The 22,156-nt window shown below is 40.1% G+C and overlaps 10 protein-coding genes across 10 annotated transcripts, besides 1 other annotated feature; 6 read left to right on the top strand and 4 right to left on the bottom strand.

The window, feature by feature from the left end:
* Window positions 1-347: 347 nt before the first annotated feature.
* CAT8 (DNA-binding transcription factor CAT8) lies at window positions 348-4,649 on the top strand (the record flags this gene model as incomplete). The annotated part of the gene is made up of 1 exon (NM_001182787.1): window positions 348-4,649. The coding sequence occupies one exon, from the start codon at window positions 348-350 to the stop codon at window positions 4,647-4,649; it is 4,302 nt and encodes a 1,433-aa protein (NP_014007.1).
* Window positions 4,650-5,325: 676 nt separating this feature from the next.
* On the top strand, window positions 5,326-6,948 carry ATR2 (Atr2p; the record flags this gene model as incomplete). Its single annotated transcript, NM_001182786.1, has 1 exon — window positions 5,326-6,948. The coding sequence occupies one exon, from the start codon at window positions 5,326-5,328 to the stop codon at window positions 6,946-6,948; it is 1,623 nt and encodes a 540-aa protein (NP_014006.1).
* A 97-nt stretch (window positions 6,949-7,045) lies between these two features.
* On the bottom strand, window positions 7,046-8,914 carry PRM15 (phosphoribomutase PRM15; the record flags this gene model as incomplete). Its single annotated transcript, NM_001182785.1, has 1 exon — window positions 7,046-8,914. One exon carries the CDS (start codon window positions 8,912-8,914, stop codon window positions 7,046-7,048), a length of 1,869 nt encoding a protein of 622 aa, NP_014005.1.
* Window positions 8,915-9,222: 308 nt separating this feature from the next.
* Window positions 9,223-11,421, bottom strand: FCP1 (protein serine/threonine phosphatase; the record flags this gene model as incomplete). The annotated part of the gene is made up of 1 exon (NM_001182784.1): window positions 9,223-11,421. The coding sequence occupies one exon, from the start codon at window positions 11,419-11,421 to the stop codon at window positions 9,223-9,225; it is 2,199 nt and encodes a 732-aa protein (NP_014004.1).
* Window positions 11,422-11,728: 307 nt separating this feature from the next.
* Window positions 11,729-12,850, bottom strand: DSK2 (ubiquitin domain-containing protein DSK2; the record flags this gene model as incomplete). Its single annotated transcript, NM_001182783.1, has 1 exon — window positions 11,729-12,850. The coding sequence occupies one exon, from the start codon at window positions 12,848-12,850 to the stop codon at window positions 11,729-11,731; it is 1,122 nt and encodes a 373-aa protein (NP_014003.1).
* Window positions 12,851-13,095: 245 nt separating this feature from the next.
* On the top strand, window positions 13,096-16,026 carry BUL1 (ubiquitin-ubiquitin ligase BUL1; the record flags this gene model as incomplete). Its single annotated transcript, NM_001182782.1, has 1 exon — window positions 13,096-16,026. One exon carries the CDS (start codon window positions 13,096-13,098, stop codon window positions 16,024-16,026), a length of 2,931 nt encoding a protein of 976 aa, NP_014002.1.
* Window positions 16,027-16,109: 83 nt separating this feature from the next.
* Window positions 16,110-16,335: an origin of replication (ARS1330; Autonomously Replicating Sequence).
* A 30-nt stretch (window positions 16,336-16,365) lies between these two features.
* RCE1 (CAAX prenyl protease) lies at window positions 16,366-17,313 on the top strand (the record flags this gene model as incomplete). The annotated part of the gene is made up of 1 exon (NM_001182781.1): window positions 16,366-17,313. The coding sequence occupies one exon, from the start codon at window positions 16,366-16,368 to the stop codon at window positions 17,311-17,313; it is 948 nt and encodes a 315-aa protein (NP_014001.1).
* Window positions 17,314-17,696: 383 nt separating this feature from the next.
* ZDS1 (Zds1p) lies at window positions 17,697-20,444 on the top strand (the record flags this gene model as incomplete). The annotated part of the gene is made up of 1 exon (NM_001182780.1): window positions 17,697-20,444. One exon carries the CDS (start codon window positions 17,697-17,699, stop codon window positions 20,442-20,444), a length of 2,748 nt encoding a protein of 915 aa, NP_014000.1.
* Window positions 20,445-20,480: 36 nt separating this feature from the next.
* Window positions 20,481-20,588, bottom strand: YMR272W-B (uncharacterized protein; the record flags this gene model as incomplete). Its single annotated transcript, NM_001184617.1, has 1 exon — window positions 20,481-20,588. The coding sequence occupies one exon, from the start codon at window positions 20,586-20,588 to the stop codon at window positions 20,481-20,483; it is 108 nt and encodes a 35-aa protein (NP_878149.1).
* Window positions 20,589-20,899: 311 nt separating this feature from the next.
* On the top strand, window positions 20,900-22,054 carry SCS7 (fatty acid alpha-hydroxylase; the record flags this gene model as incomplete). The annotated part of the gene is made up of 1 exon (NM_001182779.1): window positions 20,900-22,054. The coding sequence occupies one exon, from the start codon at window positions 20,900-20,902 to the stop codon at window positions 22,052-22,054; it is 1,155 nt and encodes a 384-aa protein (NP_013999.1).
* Between the last annotated feature and the right edge of the window lie 102 nt (window positions 22,055-22,156).

Genomic DNA, 22,156 nt, shown 5'->3' with positions numbered 1-22,156 from the left:
TCTACTTGAAACTTCTTTTTTTCGGTGTTTAATTTGCCTATTGGTAAATATTTTTGCCGCCGAGGTTCTCAGTGATTATATTCGTATTAAGCGATAACCGAGACATGCATGGAGCGGCGGGGCTGATATTTTGTGGGGTACGAAAGCATGATTGGTCAGTGACACTCAAAAAAAGAAAACAGCCGTAAAATAGTAGATTTTGTTAAACTCCCCTTTAAACCTGTGATATTGTAAAAAGACGAAGAATTTAATAATTTAATAATTCATTACGGTATTTATTTCTTCATAAACAGTTACAACACCCTAAAGAGAATTTACAAGTTGAGTAAAAGACAAGACACAAAATTATGGCAAATAATAATTCTGATCGACAAGGTTTGGAACCCAGAGTCATTAGAACTCTGGGTTCACAAGCGCTTAGCGGTCCTAGCATATCTAATAGAACTTCAAGTTCGGAGGCAAACCCTCATTTTTCCAAGAACGTGAAGGAAGCAATGATCAAGACAGCTTCTCCGACTCCTTTATCTACACCTATTTACAGGATAGCTCAAGCTTGTGACAGGTGTCGATCTAAGAAAACAAGGTGCGATGGAAAAAGACCACAGTGTTCGCAGTGTGCTGCTGTCGGATTTGAATGCAGAATAAGCGATAAATTACTGAGGAAAGCGTATCCAAAAGGGTACACAGAAAGCCTGGAAGAAAGAGTACGCGAACTGGAGGCAGAGAATAAGCGTTTGCTAGCTTTGTGTGATATCAAAGAACAGCAAATAAGCCTTGTTTCACAGTCGCGACCACAGACATCAACGGATAATACCATAAATGGCAATTTCAAACATGATTTGAAAGATGCTCCATTGAATCTGTCTTCTACAAATATCTATTTATTAAATCAAACGGTTAATAAGCAGCTACAAAATGGCAAAATGGATGGTGATAATAGCGGTTCTGCAATGAGTCCATTGGGGGCACCACCTCCACCGCCACACAAAGACCATCTTTGTGACGGCGTTTCCTGTACAAATCATTTACACGTCAAGCCTACTTCTACGAGTTTAAACGATCCAACCGCTATATCTTTTGAACAGGACGAGGCACCTGGTCTTCCTGCGGTAAAGGCATTAAAATCAATGACGACTCATCAACGTAGCACTCAATTGGCAACTTTAGTTTCTTTATCCATCCCAAGATCTACTGAAGAAATTCTGTTTATTCCTCAGCTTTTAACTAGGATAAGACAAATATTTGGTTTCAACTCAAAGCAATGTTTGTATACGGTTTCATTATTATCTTCATTGAAAAATAGATTGCCAGCACCACGGCTTCTAGCACCTTCAACATCAACCAAGTTAAAGGAGAAAGATGAAGATAAAAAACTTGATGATGATTCGGCTTTTGTGAAAAGGTTTCAAAGCACAAACCTCTCCGAGTTTGTCGATTTGAAAAAGTTTTTAATTTCTTTGAAATTTAACATTAACTCGTTTTCAAAGCAATCAGAAAAGCCGGCTAATGATCAGGATGATGAACTACTTTCCCTCACTGAAATTAAAGAGCTTTTACACCTTTTTTTCAAATTTTGGTCTAATCAGGTACCAATTCTAAACAATGACCACTTCTTAATATATTTCAACAATTTTGTTGAAGTCGTGAAGCATTTATCTACAGAAAATTTGGAGACGAATAACACTACTAAAAGTACAGTCACCACTAATCATGAAATATTTGCCCTAAAGCTTCTGATGATGTTACAAATGGGGTTACTCGTTAAGATTAAAATGGAAAAAATAAAATACACTGTACCGAAGAATCCGAAGGCCAAATATGCTAGATTGATGGCATATTATCATCAGCTTTCCCTAATAATTCCTAAAAATCCTTATTTTTTAAATATGTCCACAACTTCATTACCATCCTTACAATTGTTATCTTTGGCATCCTTTTATTATTTAAACGTGGGTGATATTTCGGCAATCTATGGGGTAAGAGGCCGTATTGTTTCTATGGCACAACAATTGAGACTTCACAGATGTCCTAGTGCCGTATTAAGTGTACACTCTAACCCAGTTCTACAAAAATTTGAGCAAAGCGAGAGGAGATTACTGTTTTGGGCAATTTATTACGTTGACGTTTTTGCCTCATTGCAACTTGGTGTTCCTCGTTTACTTAAGGATTTTGATATTGAATGTGCATTACCAATTTCTGATGTTGAGTATAAGGATCAGTTATCTATGGAAAATGAAAAAGCAGATAAAAAAGCTAAAAAGATTCAACTGCAAGGTCAAGTTTCAAGCTTTTCATTGCAGATAATCAGATTTGCGAAAATATTAGGTAACATTCTAGACTCGATTTTTAAGAGAGGAATGATGGATGAACGTATAACTTCTGAAGTTGCATTAGTACATGAAAACGCACTGGATAACTGGAGAAATCAACTTCCCGAAATGTACTACTTTCAAATAACTGTAAACGGAACTGTGAATTTAGACGAGATTAGAGCAACCAATCAAAGAAATACTGAGACCAAATTTGATAAGAAAGACATAATATTATTTGAAAAGAAGATTCTATTGCTGTTTTATTTCTTGGCCAAATCTATGATACATTTACCGGTTATTGCAACCAAACCTTTGCCTAAGAATGTTGATAATGCCACAAAGAAGAAACAGTCAATGTTCAACAACGACTCTAAAGGCGCAACCAACCAGGACCACATGATATTAGATGTTGATATGACTTCTCCTGCTATAAGGACATCATCCTCATATATCATTTTACAACAAGCTACCAATGCAACGCTTACGATTTTCCAGGCCATTAATTCCATGTATTTACCTTTGCCATTGAATGTATCAAGAACGTTAATCAGATTTTCTTTGCTCTGTGCTAGAGGTTCTTTGGAATATACCAAAGGTGGTGCGTTATTCTTAGATAATAAAAATCTTCTCCTCGACACCATCAAAGATATCGAAAACGATAGGCTTTTGGATTTACCTGGAATTGCCTCTTGGCACACGCTGAAACTGTTTGACATGAGCATCAACCTGTTGTTGAAAGCACCTAATGTTAAGGTTGAAAGACTGGATAAATTCTTGGAAAAGAAATTGAATTACTACAATAGATTGATGGGGTTACCACCGGCCACAACCACATCCTTAAAACCATTATTTGGCTCTCAATCGAAGAACAGCCTGGAAAATAGACAAAGAACACCTAATGTCAAAAGAGAAAACCCAGAACACGAGTATCTTTATGGAAACGATAGTAATAATAACAATAATTCTGAAGCGGGTCACTCTCCAATGACAAATACAACTAATGGTAATAAGAGATTAAAGTATGAAAAAGATGCAAAACGAAATGCAAAAGATGGCGGTATATCCAAGGGGGAGAACGCACATAATTTCCAGAATGATACCAAAAAAAACATGTCCACCAGCAATCTGTTTCCATTTTCGTTTAGTAATACAGACCTTACTGCGCTGTTCACCCATCCTGAAGGACCGAATTGTACGAATACTAATAATGGCAACGTGGATGTGTGTAACAGAGCTTCTACAGATGCCACGGATGCCAATATAGAGAACTTAAGCTTTTTAAATATGGCACCATTCTTACAGACCGGTAACTCCAATATAGGTCAAAACACGATTGAGAATAAGCCTATGCACATGGATGCGATATTCAGTCTACCAAGTAATTTAGATCTAATGAAGGATAATATGGACTCTAAACCGGAACAATTAGAACCCGTTATTAAGCAAAACCCTGAGAATTCAAAAAACAACCAATTTCATCAGAAAGGAAAAAGTACGAATATGGAAAAGAATAATCTCTCTTTCAACAACAAGAGTAACTACAGCCTAACAAAGCTAATGAGATTGCTGAACAACGATAATTCTTTCTCGAATATTAGTATTAACAACTTTTTATACCAAAATGATCAGAACTCCGCGTCAGCGGATCCGGGAACAAATAAAAAAGCCGTTACAAATGCAGGTGCCAACTTCAAACCACCTTCAACTGGCAGTAATACCAGCCAAGGCAGTATCCTTGGAAGTACAAAGCATGGAATGGACAACTGTGATTTCAACGATTTAGGTAATTTTAACAATTTCATGACAAATGTCAATTATTCTGGGGTCGACTATGATTACATTGTAGATGCATCACTTGGGTTGGCTCCTTTATTAGTGGATACGCCCGATATCTCAAATACCAACACGACGTCTACTACGTCAAATCGAAGTAAAAACAGCATCATCCTAGATACGACATTTAACGATGACTTGGATCGGTCACGCATGAATGCCAGAGAAGTATTGAATCCTACCGACTCAATTTTAAGTCAAGGGATGGTATCCTCCGTAAGTACGAGAAATACCAGCAATCAAAGATCTCTTTCATCGGGCAATGATTCAAAAGGTGACAGTAGTTCTCAAGAGAACTCAAAGAGTGCAACTGGCAACCAGTTGGATACACCTTCTACACTGTTTCAAATGAGAAGGACCTCTTCAGGGCCCTCGGCGTCCCACCGTGGTCCAAGACGGCCTCAGAAAAATCGTTACAATACAGATCGATCAAAAAGTTCTGGTGGCGGAAGTTCCAACACAGATAATGTATCTGATTTATTCCAATGGCAAAACGCCAAATAATTCTTTATTTCATAGTGTAATATATTCAAAACGGAATCCTCTAAATATTCATGAAACAAATAACATTCTTACGTATAATTTCTTAATAGGGCAATTGCCGTAGCTTTCGTTCACCTTATGAACAGCCAAATTTATTGTTGGAAAAAAGAAAAGATAACAAAGACGACGCCAAAACACATCTTGATGCAGCGCCCATGTTCCTCAGATTTATTAATGGAACTACATTTCAGATTAGGAAATTTTTTTGCTAGTTCCCATGGTTACGTTACCGGAGGACCATCTGACAGCGCGGAGGCTGCACGGAAGGGAAGAGAAGGCAACAGGGGTGCGCATAAATAGCGCCGACAATGCGACGCCAAAAACGTGGCTCGTATATTGATTAAGTAAAATCTTTATTTTTCCTACACAAATGTCCGTAGAACGCGTAAACTTTTTTTGCTTTGTTATAGGAGTTTTATTTATGAGATAACAATGGCATGACGAAGATTATGCTATAGTATTGCCATGGTTACGAACTAAATTTTCTTTCATATCAGTTTTTCGAGGAAATACTCAGAGACATTTGGCTTGGACAAAAATAGGTATATAAGGCAATGGAAATAGATCTTTTAACCATGGCTAGTTCTGGAAACCAATCTAAGCACACCAAACATACAACTCAAAGATCTGATTGGAAATGTTTTCAATCTTCAAAAAGAAAACGAGCGTGCAGGGCACGGACTCTGAGATAGATGAGAAAATTACAGTGAAAGCAAAAGATAAAGTAGTGGTTTCCACAGAAGATGAAGAGGTGACAACAATTGTTTCTTCAACCAAATCAACTCAAGTGACCAATGACTCACCATGGCAGGACCCCACTTACTTCAGTTCCTTTGGGAAAGAATTAATGTTCATAGCGACATGCATGTTGGCACAGTTATTGAATCAAGCGGGCCAAACACACGCTCTCTGTATAATGAACGTTCTTTCGAAATCCTTTAATTCAGAAGCAAACAATCAGGCATGGTTGATGGCATCTTTTCCCTTGGCTGCTGGGTCGTTCATCCTTATTAGTGGGAGGTTAGGAGATATTTATGGATTGAAGAAAATGTTGATCGTTGGTTATGTCATCGTAATCGTTTGGTCTATAATTTCTGGTCTCTCCAAATACTCTAATAGCGACGCGTTTTTCATTACGAGCCGTGCGTTCCAAGGAGTTGGAATTGCGTTTATTTTACCAAATATTATGGGGCTTGTTGGTCATGTTTATAAGGTCGGTTCATTCAGGAAGAACATTGTTATTAGTTTCATCGGCGCATGTGCTCCAACAGGCGGCATGTTTGGTGGATTATTCGGGGGGTTAATTGTCACTGAAGACCCCAATCAGTGGCCTTGGGTATTTTATGCCTTTGGTATTGCAACGTTTCTAAGTTTATTAATGGCATGGTACTCCATCCCAAACAACGTTCCCACAAATATTCATGGGCTTTCGATGGATTGGACTGGGTCCGCGCTTGCCATTATCGGGCTGATTCTTTTCAACTTTGTCTGGAATCAAGCACCAATAGTTGGCTGGGACAAACCTTATATCATTGTTCTTTTGATAATATCTGTGATATTCTTGGTTGCTTTTTTTGTTTACGAAAGTAAATACGCAGAGGTTCCTCTTCTACCACGTGCAATGACGAAGAACCGTCATATGATTATGATATTATTGGCGGTATTCCTGGGATGGGGGTCGTTTGGTATTTGGACATTCTATTATGTTTCCTTCCAACTAAATTTGAGGCATTACAGTCCTGTTTGGACCGGAGGTACGTATTTCGTTTTCGTAATTTTCGGATCCATGGCTGCATTCTTCGTTGCCTTTTCTATCAAGAGATTAGGACCAGCTCTACTACTATGTTTTTCACTAATGGCATTTGACGCTGGTTCCATAATGTTTAGTGTATTGCCAGTGGAACAAAGCTATTGGAAGTTGAACTTTGCGATGCAGGCTATCTTATGTTTTGGTATGGACCTGTCCTTCCCGGCATCATCCATTATATTGAGTGACGGGCTTCCAATGCAGTATCAAGGTATGGCTGGATCATTAGTAAACACCGTTATTAATTATTCAGCGTCTCTATGTTTAGGTATGGGAGGCACTGTTGAACACCAAATTAATAAAAGCGGCAATGATTTGTTGAAAGGTTACCGAGCAGCTGTATATCTGGGAGTTGGGCTCGCTTCTCTTGGTGTTGTGATTAGTGTGACTTACATGCTTGAAAACCTTTGGAATCGACACAGAAAATCTGAAGATAGAAGTTTGGAGGCATAAACTAGTTAAATGTATATTGATATAAGTGTAGGTACAAACAACAAATATAATGGCATTCTTTAAGTCGCTTGGTCTTAATGTATAGGTTAAAATAGTATCAAAATTTTGTAACTATATTCATTTCATCTGGTCTAAACCATTCACGTCTCAGCACATTCCAAGTCAATTTCGCCAAGAAAGAGGCTCTTTGTTCTTCATTTGCGCAAGCTTCAATATATACTTTAAGTTTTGGTTCTGTTCCGGACCCGCGAATAGTGAAGCGGATATGCTCATTCTCACTACCGTTACTTGGTCTAGCAGATACTGTTATCATTTGTGATGTAGGATCGACGGGTAGAGTAGGTTTATGATTTATGGTATCCGATTGGTAACCAGTGGTTAAATCTCGATAGTAAAGTACTTCGATTTCTTCACCAATAGATGAAGGATATGACGCGCCCTCAGGAGTGTAGACATTCCTGATGTAGTCAAATATATCTTTTGTAACAGTTGGATTTGGAACGACATAATAGCCATTGTACTCTTTGAACACGCCATATTTTTTGAAGCCATTTTCTAAGACATTTAGCGGGTCCAAATTGTGGTCTATTTTCCACTTACAGTAGGCTTGCAAGAAGACAATGGATGCACTGATACCATCCTTATCATGCTCCATTGCTGGAAACATGTAGCCTATTGCTTCCTCGAATCCAAAAGGAACGTAATAGCCTTTCTTTTCCAAGAGTATGGCACGATTTCCGATCCACTTAAATCCTGTTAATGTATCCTCATAATGGAACCCTTCTATTTCTGCCATTTTTTTTATCATTTGTGAAGACACTGTTGAATTTAACATAGCCAACGGATGAACGTGCTGAAATTCTTTGTCCATACTTTTATATTTCTGATATTCATAAAATGCAAAAAGAAAACCGATTTCGTTACCTGTTAGTTGTCGCCATTCGCCTGACTGCATATCTTTAACAGCAACAGAGAATCTATCAGCGTCAGGGTCGTTGGCAACAAGTAAGTCAATGTCATGTTTTTCAGCCAAGTTTATACCAATGTCTAAAGCACCTTTTTCTTCAGGGTTAGGAAATCCAACAGTTGGGAAAGAAGGATCTGGATTTTGTTGTTCAGGAACACATAGGTAATCCTTACCTTCTACCAGGCACAGTGTTTTTTTTACGATGGTGCTGAAAATGTCAAATCCAACCCCATGCATTGGAGTGTAAACGAACCAAGGTTTGGCTTTTACTTCAAGCTTTAATGGGTTGATTTCTACCAGATTTTTAGAAACCTCCTCTAAATATAACTTCAGCATTTCTTCTCTGGAATACATCAATTTCCCTTGTTTGAGAGCCTTATTTAGAACATCGTCGAAATCCCACACATTGGCCCATGGTTCTAAATTTGCGTCAATGGAATCAGAGATGGCATGATCGTGAGGTGGAATGATTTGGCATCCATTGGAATAGTATACTTTATATCCATTATCCATTTTTGGGTTGTGACTTGCTGTTATCATTACGCCAACGGAGGCCTTTAGCTTATCCACTGCAAAGGGAACTAAAGGGGTATGAACAAATTCGTGGTCAGGATTCAAATAATGTACCTTAAATCCTTTTAAAAGAAATGCAGCAGCAGTAGCTCTAGCGAACTCCTTAGAATGGAATCTATGATCGTGTCCCACAACAGCTACCAAATTGTCTGGAAACTGTTGTCTTACATAAGTTGCCAATCCCTGAGACGCTTGTATGACTACTAAAGTATTCATCCTGCTAAAGCCAGCTTGCATTTGCGATCTTAAACCAGCAGTGCCAAACTGAATTCTAGAATCAAATCTTTTGTGTAACTCATTCCAGTCGGATTTTTTGCAGAGAGCGGTGACCTCTTCTATAGTTTTTGGGTTGCGGTCTTGCTTAAACCATAATGATATCGGATCTTTCAAGTCAGATGGTACGGTTTCTAAAATTCCTTGCAACATTTTTTGAAATTGCAGCAGCTAATGGCTCGAGAGTACTGTTGAGTATTTAGGGGGAAAGGAGAAAGAATCAATTAGTTCTCGCTACAGGGAGAAAACAATACAATATATAATGTTCAAAAAAAAAAAACGAAATGAAATCAAAAAAAAAAAAAAAAAAAAAAAAAAAAAAAAAAGGATTTCAGGATATCAAAATAAGCAAAAATATTGTTGCTATTTATCGATTTGTTACAAACGTATATATAATATGAACAATTATAGGTACAAAGACCAATGAGGAAAATGTGTGGAAAGATACGGCATCTGAGCTGCTAATCATCCAGCATATCCATCAACTCTTCCTCCAACTGCGAATCGCTGTCTTCGTTGTCATCCCCTTCTCCTTTATGTTGTACAGGACCATCTTGAGAAGGTTCCGCCTTGGTCTTCTTTTGTGATGTATCATCATGATTGTCCTCGATGCTCCTCTTTCTGTCAATGCCTTCCGAGTTGTTTTCGTCATCACTTTCGTCGTCGTGGTCGTCATCTTCGTCGTCGTCGCTAGCTGTGTCCGGAATATCTTCATCGTCGTCATTGTTTAACCATGAAGTACCAGCAGCGAATAAATTTAGATTTTCTTGTGATGTCAACATATGCTGTTGTTCCTGGGTCTCCTCCAGATATTCTTGTCTTTTTTGTAATTGTGTTTGAAAGTTTTGTAATTCCTCGTCGGAGATGGGGCTGTCCACGATTAACGTGTAGGGTTTTTCATCCACCTTTTTCCAATTTACCAAACACTCAAATATCCAATCTGGGTGAACAATTTTAATCTGTGGGTTGAACTTTTTCGCTAGACGCGCTTTATAAGTGCTAGGGTTCTTGGTGATTAAATGTGTCGTCAGGTAATCTATATCTGGAGTGGAAGTGGCACCAAATGTACTCGTCCATATCACTATGTCCGACCTTTGAATATCGGTCCCGAGGGGTATTAATCCTGAAAAAACAAAATAGCAATTTTGGAAGACTTTTTGCTTCAAACTTGGTATGATTTCCATCAGATTTGGTTCTGGCTCATTTTGTTGTGAGAGCATATCATAATAAGTTTTGTGAATGTTTGATAGCGTACCCATTAAGTAGTATAGTTCATCATCGTCATCAACTAGTAGTTTTTGATCATGCAGGTGTTTTTGTAGTTTGGCCAAGGGTCGATTTTGTTGTTGGACTTCTAAAGATGCTGAATATTCTAGTTTCTTGGTCAACTCTTCTTTGGATTCGTTCGCAGGAGGCTCCTCAGCAGTCGCCAGTTGATGGTTCAATTTTTCTTCTTGGCGTTTAACTTCTTTATCTATCTTTTCTTGTAGTTTTTTTTCGTTATCCATAATATCCGTCAGCAGTTCCTGAGATTCTTGGCTCTTCTGTCTTGTCTTCCTCCCTAGTTGTAGCATTCCTGTAGATTGTTTGGGCAAGAAATTAGAATTAATGTCACCTACACCAACGAAGAAGTTATAAGGAACAACTTTGATCAAGTTTGGACACCAATTCCAAACATCACCTCTGTCGTCAATAACTACAACCATTGACTGGTCAGTGGGGAAAAGTTTAGCTAATGATTTAGTTGTTAGAGACCCATTTTCATCACGCGACAGAATTCTATCGCCAAACAATTCGCCCGTAGGGTCCACGATTTTGGCAATTTGCAAGGCATAAGCCCTTGTAGCCATTGTGTAGATATGCATTTCAAAAAGAGGCGCCACTTTAGCGAAAAATTCCTTTAAACCGGGCCTTACCTTCACGTAGTACCAACATTTTCTTACGGGAGGCGGTCTCAGCATAGAACCATCGTCATTCATGTACATAAGTGGGAGTACTAACTCCTCATCCAACGTAAAGCTCTTGACGTCTCTTAATGTTTCAAAATTCGGATTATTGGGGTCGTTCTTCCACTCTGCAATCGTAGGGTCCACGCCACAATGGATGATGGTTTGATCTAAATCCACCACTAAGATAAGTTTCTTATCCCGTCGCAAATGCTCCTTCAATGCCTTGCCTGTTCTAATGGCTTCTGTCTCGCTAATCTGTAAATCCACGTCCCCGACAACGTCTAGTGGTACACCATCGAAGGCATCTGCAGAAACTTCTTTCCCGCATTGAGTACATAGCCCGCCATACACGATGTCATGGTTACATGGCCTTTTTATTTCGCAAATCACTTGGTTAGCAGTGGCTACTTCATCTCCTACGTCTACATTCCAACTAATCAAGTCCCCCTCGTAGGGACTTTCGAAGAATTCTATGGATTCACGCAGTTGTTTGGTTGGCGGAGAGACACCATTACTTCCGGCGCTGCCGCCGGGGGAAACATCGTGCTCGTTATCATCGTCACCAGTGTCTGAGGCCCTTTCCACCAAATACCAGAACTTATAGACAAGCAACCTATCACCCTCATGAAGGTACGAACCTACGCTTGGAATGAGTTTATCGATCTGAATCGGATACGGCAAGCCTTGGGGAGACCTTATTTGTGTGGTCATAATCTGCTTTGCTTGTGTTTACACGTTCGCGGTCAATGCAAGTACCGCTATATGACTAAATACAGTACCCTGGCTGCTAATTAAAGGGGGAAGGGGTGATTGATTGGGATGATTAGCTCGTTGTTATTATGTGTTTATTACTGTAGGTGTGAAACGAAAATTTTTTTTTTTCTTTCGCAAGGGCGCGTCTTCCAAAAGTGTCCAGATATTATGATGATATTATTGATGGATACATGTAATACGTAGATTAAATATATGCCGATAGAGTAGGGTAAAAGTATATAGGTTGCGGCATCTAGACGTTTATTTAAACATCGCCGTTCAGTAGTGAATCAAGAGCGCCTTGGACGGAGCCACCGCTTCTCCTGAGGGCTGCGACGTTTCTATCGAAATCGAAGAAGCCCATGTCGTTTAGTTGTCTTAATTGATGTTCATAGCGTTCTTCCGGTGGTCTGGTGTCTTCTGCTTGAGATGCTTGTACAGGGGGTTGGAACATAGACGCTAGCAATGCAGGATCGAAGGCGGGCATCCCGGTGGATGCAGCGTTTCCCGCGTTAGCAAAGGGGTTTAATGCAGGGTTCAGAAGAGACGCAAATGGGTTTGCAGCTGTGTTAGCGCCTGCGTTGGTACCTGCATTAGTCCCTGCGTTGTTCCCTGTGTTGGATGAGGAAGTAGTGTTCGTGTTGGAGCCTTCCTCTGGAGCATCGCCACCAGGAGCGGGGAAGGCAGAGGCAGCCCCACCTGCAGAGCCCATACCGGCATTAGGGTCCATCATTCTTGCGAATTGCATGCTCTGTCTAATCATATCAGGATTGGTGAGCATCTGTCTAAACATGGGACTTTGTAGCATTTGCCTGGCTTGTGGACCCATGGCCTGCAATTGCGGGTTGGACTGGATCATAAAGTCCAACATCTGAGGGTTACTCAACATCTCGTTCATTTGCGATTGGAAGATGGGGTTTTCCATCATCCTCAACAGCTCGTCTTGGTTATTCGAGTCGTTGTTTAATGCACCACCGTCCGGGCCAAACATGTCTGCAGATGGCATATTCAAATATCCAGCGTATCTGGCACTGGTCAAGTCGGCCAGCGGATTGAAGCCTGCACTTTGACCTGACGACATGTTCGGGGTGGCGCCAGTGCCAGCTGCTGCACCGGTGGCGGTGGCGTTATTTGCGCCAGCGGCACTGGCGGTTTGTGGTTTGGGTTGTGACTTGACCAGATGGACGCTGTGACCGTCTTGAATGTGGTATGACTCCACGGTTTGGTCGTCCTTTAAAATCTTACCCGAGTAGATCAATCTCTGATTTGCCACCGGGATACCGTTCGCTTTGTTTATCGCCTCCTTGAATTGCAACACTGTGCTTTCAGGTGCCACATTTACTTCCCACTTGTCTTGTCCTGACTTGATATGTATATTCAACGACATTATCGTGCTAGAATGATTCGGTGTCTTTGATCCGTCTTATTTGCCTCTCGTCCATCGGTGGATTGAACTTAAAACTGGCTTTAAATTGTTCTTTCCCTTCAGCGGGCCGTGACCCGCTCTCAGAGGCTATTTTAATAATGATAAAAGTATTGCAATGAAGAGCCGCATAGTGATTATGGAAAGAAGCTCTTAGCAAGGGCGAAAAGAGACTGTTCGTGTGTGTCAACAGGTATATCGTACGCTAAATGGCCAAAGATTTGAACGATTCGGGGTTTCCACCGAAGAGGAAGCCTTTGCTGCGTCCTCAACGATCTGATTTTACCGCAAATAGTTCGACAACTATGAACGTTAATGCAAACACAAGGGGGCGTGGTAGGCAGAAACAAGAGGGTGGTAAAGGCAGTTCGAGGTCACCGTCGTTACACTCTCCAAAATCATGGATAAGAAGCGCGTCTGCTACGGGGATCCTTGGACTAAGACGTCCCGAACTAGCACATTCTCATTCGCATGCTCCTTCCACCGGAACGCCTGCTGGAGGTAATCGTTCTCCTTTGAGAAGATCAACTGCAAATGCGACCCCCGTCGAGACCGGAAGGTCCTTGACCGACGGAGATATCAACAATGTTGTTGATGTACTGCCCTCATTTGAGATGTACAATACCCTGCATAGGCACATTCCGCAGGGCAACGTCGATCCAGATAGGCATGATTTCCCACCTTCATACCAAGAGGCCAATAATTCTACTGCAACAGGTGCTGCGGGCTCGAGCGCTGATCTCTCACATCAATCATTGTCCACTGACGCATTGGGTGCCACACGTTCTTCGTCAACATCAAATTTAGAAAACTTAATTCCCCTTCGAACCGAACATCACAGTATTGCAGCACATCAATCAACCGCTGTCGATGAAGATTCACTGGATATACCTCCCATACTTGATGACTTGAACGATACAGACAACATTTTCATCGACAAATTGTACACTTTACCAAAAATGTCCACACCCATCGAAATCACCATCAAGACGACGAAGCATGCACCTATACCACACGTGAAGCCGGAGGAGGAGTCCATTTTGAAAGAGTATACGTCGGGGGATTTGATTCATGGTTTTATCACTATTGAAAACAAATCTCAAGCAAACCTAAAGTTTGAAATGTTCTATGTCACTTTAGAGTCTTACATTTCCATTATTGATAAAGTAAAGAGTAAAAGAACGATTAAACGGTTTTTAAGGATGGTAGACTTGAGCGCTTCTTGGTCATACTCGAAAATAGCACTGGGGTCCGGTGTGGACTTCATTCCCGCAGATGTTGACTACGATGGTTCTGTATTTGGGCTAAACAATAGCCGGGTTCTGGAACCCGGAGTCAAGTACAAGAAATTCTTCATTTTCAAATTGCCACTGCAATTGCTAGATGTCACTTGTAAGCAGGAGCATTTCTCTCATTGTTTGTTACCTCCCAGTTTTGGTATTGATAAATATAGGAACAATTGCAAATATTCCGGTATCAAAGTCAATAGGGTACTTGGGTGCGGTCATTTAGGTACAAAGGGCTCCCCCATCTTAACTAACGATATGTCTGATGACAACCTTTCGATCAATTACACTATTGATGCAAGGATTGTCGGTAAAGATCAAAAGGCCTCTAAACTGTATATTATGAAGGAAAGAGAATATAATCTAAGAGTAATCCCTTTTGGTTTTGACGCCAATGTCGTCGGAGAAAGAACCACTATGAGTCAGCTGAATGATATCACCAAACTAGTGCAGGAAAGGTTGGATGCTCTTAGAAAAATCTTTCAGAGATTAGAGAAAAAAGAACCCATAACGAACCGCGACATTCACGGTGCAGACTTGAGTGGTACCATTGATGATTCTATTGAATCAGACTCCCAAGAAATTTTGCAGAGGAAATTGGACCAACTGCACATTAAGAACAGAAATAACTATTTAGTCAACTATAACGATTTGAAGTTGGGCCACGATTTGGACAATGGCCGCAGTGGAAATAGTGGTCATAATACCGATACTTCCAGAGCTTGGGGTCCCTTTGTTGAAAGTGAACTAAAATATAAACTGAAAAACAAATCCAATTCCTCCTCATTTCTGAACTTCTCTCATTTTTTAAACAGCAGTTCCAGCTCAATGTCCTCTTCCTCAAATGCGGGAAAGAATAATCATGATTTAACGGGAAATAAAGAAAGGACAGGGCTAATACTAGTAAAGGCGAAAATTCCAAAACAGGGCCTACCATATTGGGCTCCCTCATTATTGAGAAAGACCAATGTTTTTGAATCTAAGAGTAAACACGACCAAGAAAATTGGGTGAGATTGTCTGAGTTGATTCCGGAAGACGTAAAAAAACCATTGGAAAAACTTGATTTACAATTGACTTGCATAGAATCCGATAATAGCTTACCTCATGATCCGCCAGAAATTCAATCGATTACCACAGAACTGATATGTATAACTGCTAAATCTGATAATTCTATCCCAATAAAACTCAATTCTGAACTGTTGATGAACAAAGAGAAGCTGACAAGCATCAAAGCTTTGTACGATGATTTCCATTCAAAAATTTGTGAATATGAAACCAAGTTCAACAAGAATTTTCTTGAATTAAATGAGTTATATAATATGAATAGGGGAGACCGTAGGCCAAAGGAACTGAAATTTACAGATTTTATTACTTCACAGCTGTTTAACGATATCGAAAGCATTTGCAACTTGAAAGTTAGTGTTCACAACTTATCCAACATTTTTAAAAAACAGGTCAGTACCCTAAAACAACACTCAAAGCACGCATTATCTGAGGATTCAATATCGCACACAGGTAACGGTAGTTCATCGTCGCCCAGTTCAGCGTCATTAACGCCAGTAACTTCTTCATCCAAGAGTAGTTTATTTTTACCTAGCGGTAGCTCGTCTACTTCCCTGAAATTTACAGACCAGATTGTTCATAAATGGGTTAGGATTGCTCCTTTACAGTACAAACGAGACATTAATGTGAACTTGGAATTTAATAAGGACATTAAGGAAACTTTAATTCCAAGTTTTGAAAGCTGCCTATGTTGTAGGTTTTATTGCGTTCGAGTAATGATTAAATTTGAAAACCATCTTGGCGTAGCGAAGATTGATATCCCTATTTCTGTTAGGCAAGTGACAAAATAAAAAAACATTAGAAAAAATTCTCGTTACTTTTCTTATAGATATAGATATATGTATGGTTTGCTTATAGATGAAGGTATTTATCGCGTCCTTTGTATTCCCTATTATTAATAAAATTCTTTTAAAATGCATTTTCTGGTGCTCTTTTGTTGCTTCTGTATTTTTTTTTTTTTGGACCACTGGATGGAAAACCTTTGATGATTTTATTACCTTTATTTTAAGTTACTAAAATATCGAGATTTCAGGAACAAAACATAGAATTTTCTTTGTCAAGAAAAATAAAACGAAATAAATTGATGCTTTGACTACTGACTGTCTGTCATAGAGAGAACCAGAACAGCAATGCTACAATTCTCAACATTTCTAGTGCTCCTATACATCTCCATATCCTATGTGCTACCGCTATATGCAACTTCACAACCAGAAGGGTCTAAACGAGATAATCCTCGAACGATTAAATCTCGCATGCAAAAACTTACAATTATGCTAATTTCCAACCTTTTTTTGGTGCCTTTTTTACAATCTCAATTATCTAGTACCACTTCACATATAAGTTTCAAGGACGCATTTTTAGGCTTAGGTATTATCCCAGGTTATTACGCTGCATTGCCAAACCCTTGGCAATTCAGCCAGTTCGTGAAAGACTTAACGAAATGTGTTGCGATGTTATTGACCTTATATTGTGGACCCGTTTTAGATTTTGTATTATATCATTTATTAAATCCAAAGAGCTCTATACTTGAAGATTTTTACCATGAATTCCTGAATATTTGGAGTTTCAGGAATTTTATATTTGCACCAATAACTGAGGAAATATTTTACACGTCAATGCTTTTGACTACGTACTTAAACCTAATACCGCATTCGCAACTAAGCTATCAACAGTTATTTTGGCAACCATCGCTTTTTTTTGGACTTGCGCACGCACACCATGCTTATGAGCAATTACAGGAAGGCTCCATGACAACTGTTTCCATTCTGCTGACAACATGCTTCCAAATTTTATACACAACACTTTTTGGAGGGTTAACCAAGTTTGTATTCGTAAGAACAGGCGGGAACCTATGGTGCTGCATAATCCTGCATGCCCTTTGCAATATCATGGGGTTTCCTGGTCCTTCAAGATTGAATTTACATTTCACAGTAGTAGACAAGAAAGCTGGACGCATTTCCAAATTGGTCTCAATCTGGAATAAGTGCTACTTCGCACTGCTGGTCCTTGGATTAATATCCCTGAAGGATACCTTACAAACTCTGGTAGGAACTCCTGGTTATAGAATAACCCTTTAGCCTTTTTTACGTACTTGTATACCGTTTAAAATTTCCTATGTACTATAACCTTTTTTCACTACTATTATGGAATTCTATCGAGCGACCGGGCTTTTGTTACGGAAGAGTGAAAAAATCGAGTTTTGGTGTTTTGGTGAAAGAATTTGGAGGACTATAAAGTACCTATACTTTGTATTACGGACTCAATAACAAGTCGTTCGTGTCAGTGGTATTGAAGTTGTCAGATCTAAGAGTAGAGAGAAGGTGGCATCTAATAGGTTTCGACGTTTTTCTTTTTTTAAGGTTTTTATTTGGTCTCCTAGAATTTAAGGTCTTAGTTAGTTTTGGTTTGTTTTGTGGGTTACATATTTTCAATTCAAAGGAGAATTTAGCTGTCTTTTATAATGTCCAATAGAGATAACGAGAGCATGCTGCGTACTACATCAAGCGATAAGGCGATCGCTAGTCAAAGGGATAAACGGAAGTCTGAAGTTTTGATTGCTGCACAGTCCCTTGACAATGAAATCCGCAGCGTAAAAAACCTAAAAAGATTGTCGATTGGGTCAATGGATTTACTTATTGATCCAGAATTAGATATAAAATTCGGTGGGGAATCTAGTGGGAGACGATCATGGTCTGGCACGACATCCAGTTCTGCGTCAATGCCAAGTGACACAACCACCGTTAATAACACACGATATAGCGATCCAACTCCGCTAGAGAACTTGCATGGGAGGGGTAACTCAGGGATAGAATCCTCCAATAAGACTAAACAAGGTAACTACTTAGGTATAAAAAAAGGTGTTCACTCTCCATCCAGGAAATTAAATGCTAACGTATTAAAGAAAAACTTATTATGGGTTCCCGCCAATCAACACCCTAACGTTAAGCCTGATAATTTCCTAGAGCTTGTACAAGATACTTTACAAAATATACAACTAAGCGACAATGGTGAAGATAATGATGGGAATAGCAATGAAAATAACGATATTGAGGATAATGGGGAGGATAAAGAATCACAATCATATGAAAATAAGGAGAACAACACTATCAACTTGAACAGGGGGCTGTCAAGGCATGGAAACGCGTCACTAATACGAAGGCCTTCAACATTGCGGAGGTCATATACAGAGTTTGATGATAACGAAGATGACGATAATAAGGGAGACAGTGCCTCTGAAACAGTAAATAAAGTCGAAGAAAGAATCTCCAAAATAAAAGAGAGACCAGTGTCGTTAAGAGATATAACTGAAGAACTGACAAAGATCTCAAATAGTGCAGGACTAACCGACAATGATGCCATTACATTAGCCAGAACTCTTAGTATGGCTGGTTCATATTCAGATAAAAAAGATCAACCACAACCGGAAGGGCATTATGATGAAGGAGATATTGGTTTTTCAACTTCACAAGCGAATACTTTGGATGATGGTGAATTTGCCTCCAATATGCCCATCAATAATACCATGACATGGCCTGAACGATCGTCACTGAGAAGGAGTAGATTCAACACTTATCGAATCAGGTCACAAGAGCAAGAAAAAGAAGTAGAACAAAGTGTGGATGAAATGAAAAACGACGACGAAGAACGTCTAAAATTGACCAAGAATACAATAAAGGTCGAAATAGATCCGCACAAATCCCCTTTTAGACAGCAAGATGAGGATTCTGAGAATATGAGTTCGCCTGGGTCAATTGGTGATTTTCAAGACATTTATAATCATTACAGACAGTCTAGTGGCGAGTGGGAACAAGAAATGGGAATAGAGAAAGAAGCCGAAGAGGTACCCGTCAAGGTTCGAAATGACACAGTAGAACAAGACTTAGAGTTAAGAGAGGGAACAACAGACATGGTAAAGCCAAGCGCAACGGATGACAACAAAGAAACGAAGCGACATCGTCGAAGAAACGGATGGACATGGTTGAACAATAAAATGAGCAGAGAAGACGATAACGAAGAAAACCAAGGGGACGATGAAAATGAAGAAAACGTGGATTCACAAAGAATGGAGCTCGACAATTCCAAAAAACATTATATTTCTCTATTTAATGGCGGTGAGAAGACGGAGGTGTCAAATAAAGAAGAAATGAACAATTCAAGTACTTCCACCGCCACATCACAGACAAGACAGAAAATCGAGAAAACTTTTGCGAACCTATTCAGAAGAAAGCCACACCACAAGCATGATGCATCATCATCACCCTCGTCGTCACCATCATCGTCACCATCAATACCAAATAACGATGCCGTGCACGTTCGCGTGAGGAAAAGCAAAAAGCTTGGTAACAAAAGTGGAAGGGAGCCGGTTGAACCCATTGTGTTGCGCAATCGCCCTCGTCCTCACCGTCACCATCACAGCCGTCATGGTTCCCAAAAAATAAGCGTAAAAACCCTTAAAGATTCTCAGCCGCAGCAGCAGATACCATTACAACCACAATTGGAAGGCGCAATAGAGATAGAAAAGAAAGAGGAAAGCGATTCCGAGAGCTTGCCCCAACTACAGCCGGCCGTTAGTGTAAGTAGTACCAAAAGTAACTCTAGAGACAGAGAAGAAGAGGAGGCAAAGAAAAAGAACAAGAAGAGGAGCAATACGACAGAAATTTCCAACCAACAACACTCCAAACACGTCCAAAAGGAGAATACCGATGAGCAAAAAGCTCAACTACAAGCTCCAGCTCAAGAACAAGTCCAAACTTCAGTCCCAGTTCAAGCTTCAGCCCCAGTCCAAAATTCAGCCCCAGTCCAAACTTCAGCCCCAGTTGAAGCTTCAGCTCAAACTCAGGCTCCAGCGGCACCACCATTGAAACATACCTCCATATTGCCCCCAAGAAAGCTTACATTTGCAGACGTCAAAAAACCTGACAAACCAAACTCCCCGGTTCAATTCACAGACAGTGCCTTTGGGTTCCCACTGCCTTTGCTGACAGTGTCTACGGTTATCATGTTCGACCACCGTCTACCAATTAACGTCGAAAGGGCCATATACCGGCTGAGTCACTTGAAATTGAGCAATTCGAAGAGGGGACTGCGCGAGCAGGTATTACTAAGTAACTTCATGTATGCTTATCTGAACTTGGTTAATCACACTCTGTACATGGAGCAGGTAGCCCACGACAAAGAACAACAACAACAACAACAACAACAACCCTGAAAAGGCTTCAGCGCTGCATACATAGACATATACACATCACACGTACATACACGAAAAGATAGCTTTCATGCTCACAAAGCTACGTTCCCCACAGAATATTTCCCAGGACAACAGGGAAAGTTGGACAAACACCAAACTTCTCATAATACAATAGCCGAAAACAGTCTTGCTTTTGATAAAGAGAGCTTTCTGCGGCCGGAAGAAAATGTGCCTATTCCGCGGGGCCGTTCCGCGCAGAAACTACCGCACGACGTCGGAAATATAACGGGGTTTTGCGCGGATTTACTGACGTGTGACATCTTTTCGCAGTTAATTTTTTTTTCAATTTGGAACCGTATAAGAACAGAGGTATTAGATAGTAGAAGCTATTGTGTCTATTGTCTTTGATTAGTTTTTTTTTCTATTGTTATCGTGGCAGGCACTAAAAGCGGTGGTAAGCTAAAACTAGTACGAAGATGTCGACTAATACTTCCAAGACTTTGGAACTGTTTTCAAAAAAGACGGTACAAGAACACAATACTGCCAATGACTGCTGGGTCACTTATCAAAACAGAAAGATTTATGACGTGACCAGGTTTTTGAGCGAACACCCTGGTGGTGACGAGTCCATCTTGGACTATGCTGGTAAGGACATTACTGAGATCATGAAAGACTCAGATGTGCATGAACACAGCGACTCCGCGTATGAAATCCTTGAGGACGAATATTTGATTGGTTACTTGGCAACTGACGAAGAGGCAGCGAGATTGTTGACTAACAAGAACCATAAGGTTGAAGTGCAGTTGTCAGCTGACGGTACTGAGTTTGACTCCACTACTTTTGTAAAGGAGTTGCCCGCCGAGGAGAAACTAAGTATTGCTACGGACTACAGTAACGACTACAAAAAGCATAAATTTTTGGATCTGAACCGTCCTTTGCTGATGCAGATTCTGCGTAGTGATTTCAAGAAAGATTTTTACGTTGACCAAATCCATAGACCAAGACATTACGGTAAGGGGTCTGCCCCGCTATTTGGTAATTTCTTGGAACCATTAACTAAAACAGCTTGGTGGGTTGTTCCAGTTGCTTGGTTGCCTGTAGTTGTGTACCACATGGGTGTTGCTTTGAAGAACATGAACCAGCTATTTGCATGTTTCTTGTTCTGTGTCGGTGTCTTTGTTTGGACTTTGATTGAATACGGTCTTCACCGTTTCCTATTTCATTTCGATGATTGGTTACCTGAAAGTAACATCGCATTCGCCACACATTTTCTACTACATGGTTGCCATCATTACTTGCCCATGGACAAGTACCGTTTAGTTATGCCACCTACTCTGTTCGTCATCCTTTGTGCTCCATTTTACAAGTTGGTATTTGCTCTGCTGCCACTTTATTGGGCTTACGCTGGTTTTGCTGGCGGTCTTTTCGGTTATGTCTGTTATGACGAATGTCATTTCTTCTTGCACCACTCTAAATTGCCTCCCTTCATGCGTAAGTTGAAAAAATATCACCTGGAACATCATTATAAAAACTACCAACTGGGATTTGGCGTCACATCCTGGTTTTGGGACGAAGTTTTTGGCACCTACTTAGGCCCCGATGCCCCATTGTCCAAAATGAAATATGAATAATTATTGGTCAGCCTCGTCCAAAATTGTCAACCTAGGAAAAACAACATTACGAGCAATGAAATCTTGAGCAAAGTTCTTTTCTGCGACATATTTATTTCAAAT

This window comes from Saccharomyces cerevisiae, chromosome XIII (assembly GCF_000146045.2).
Source record: "Saccharomyces cerevisiae S288C chromosome XIII, complete sequence".
NCBI classification, from domain to species: Eukaryota; Fungi; Ascomycota; class Saccharomycetes; order Saccharomycetales; family Saccharomycetaceae; genus Saccharomyces; species Saccharomyces cerevisiae.
Note: the sequence above shows the minus strand (reverse complement) of the source record. Positions and strands in the feature narration are given on the sequence as shown.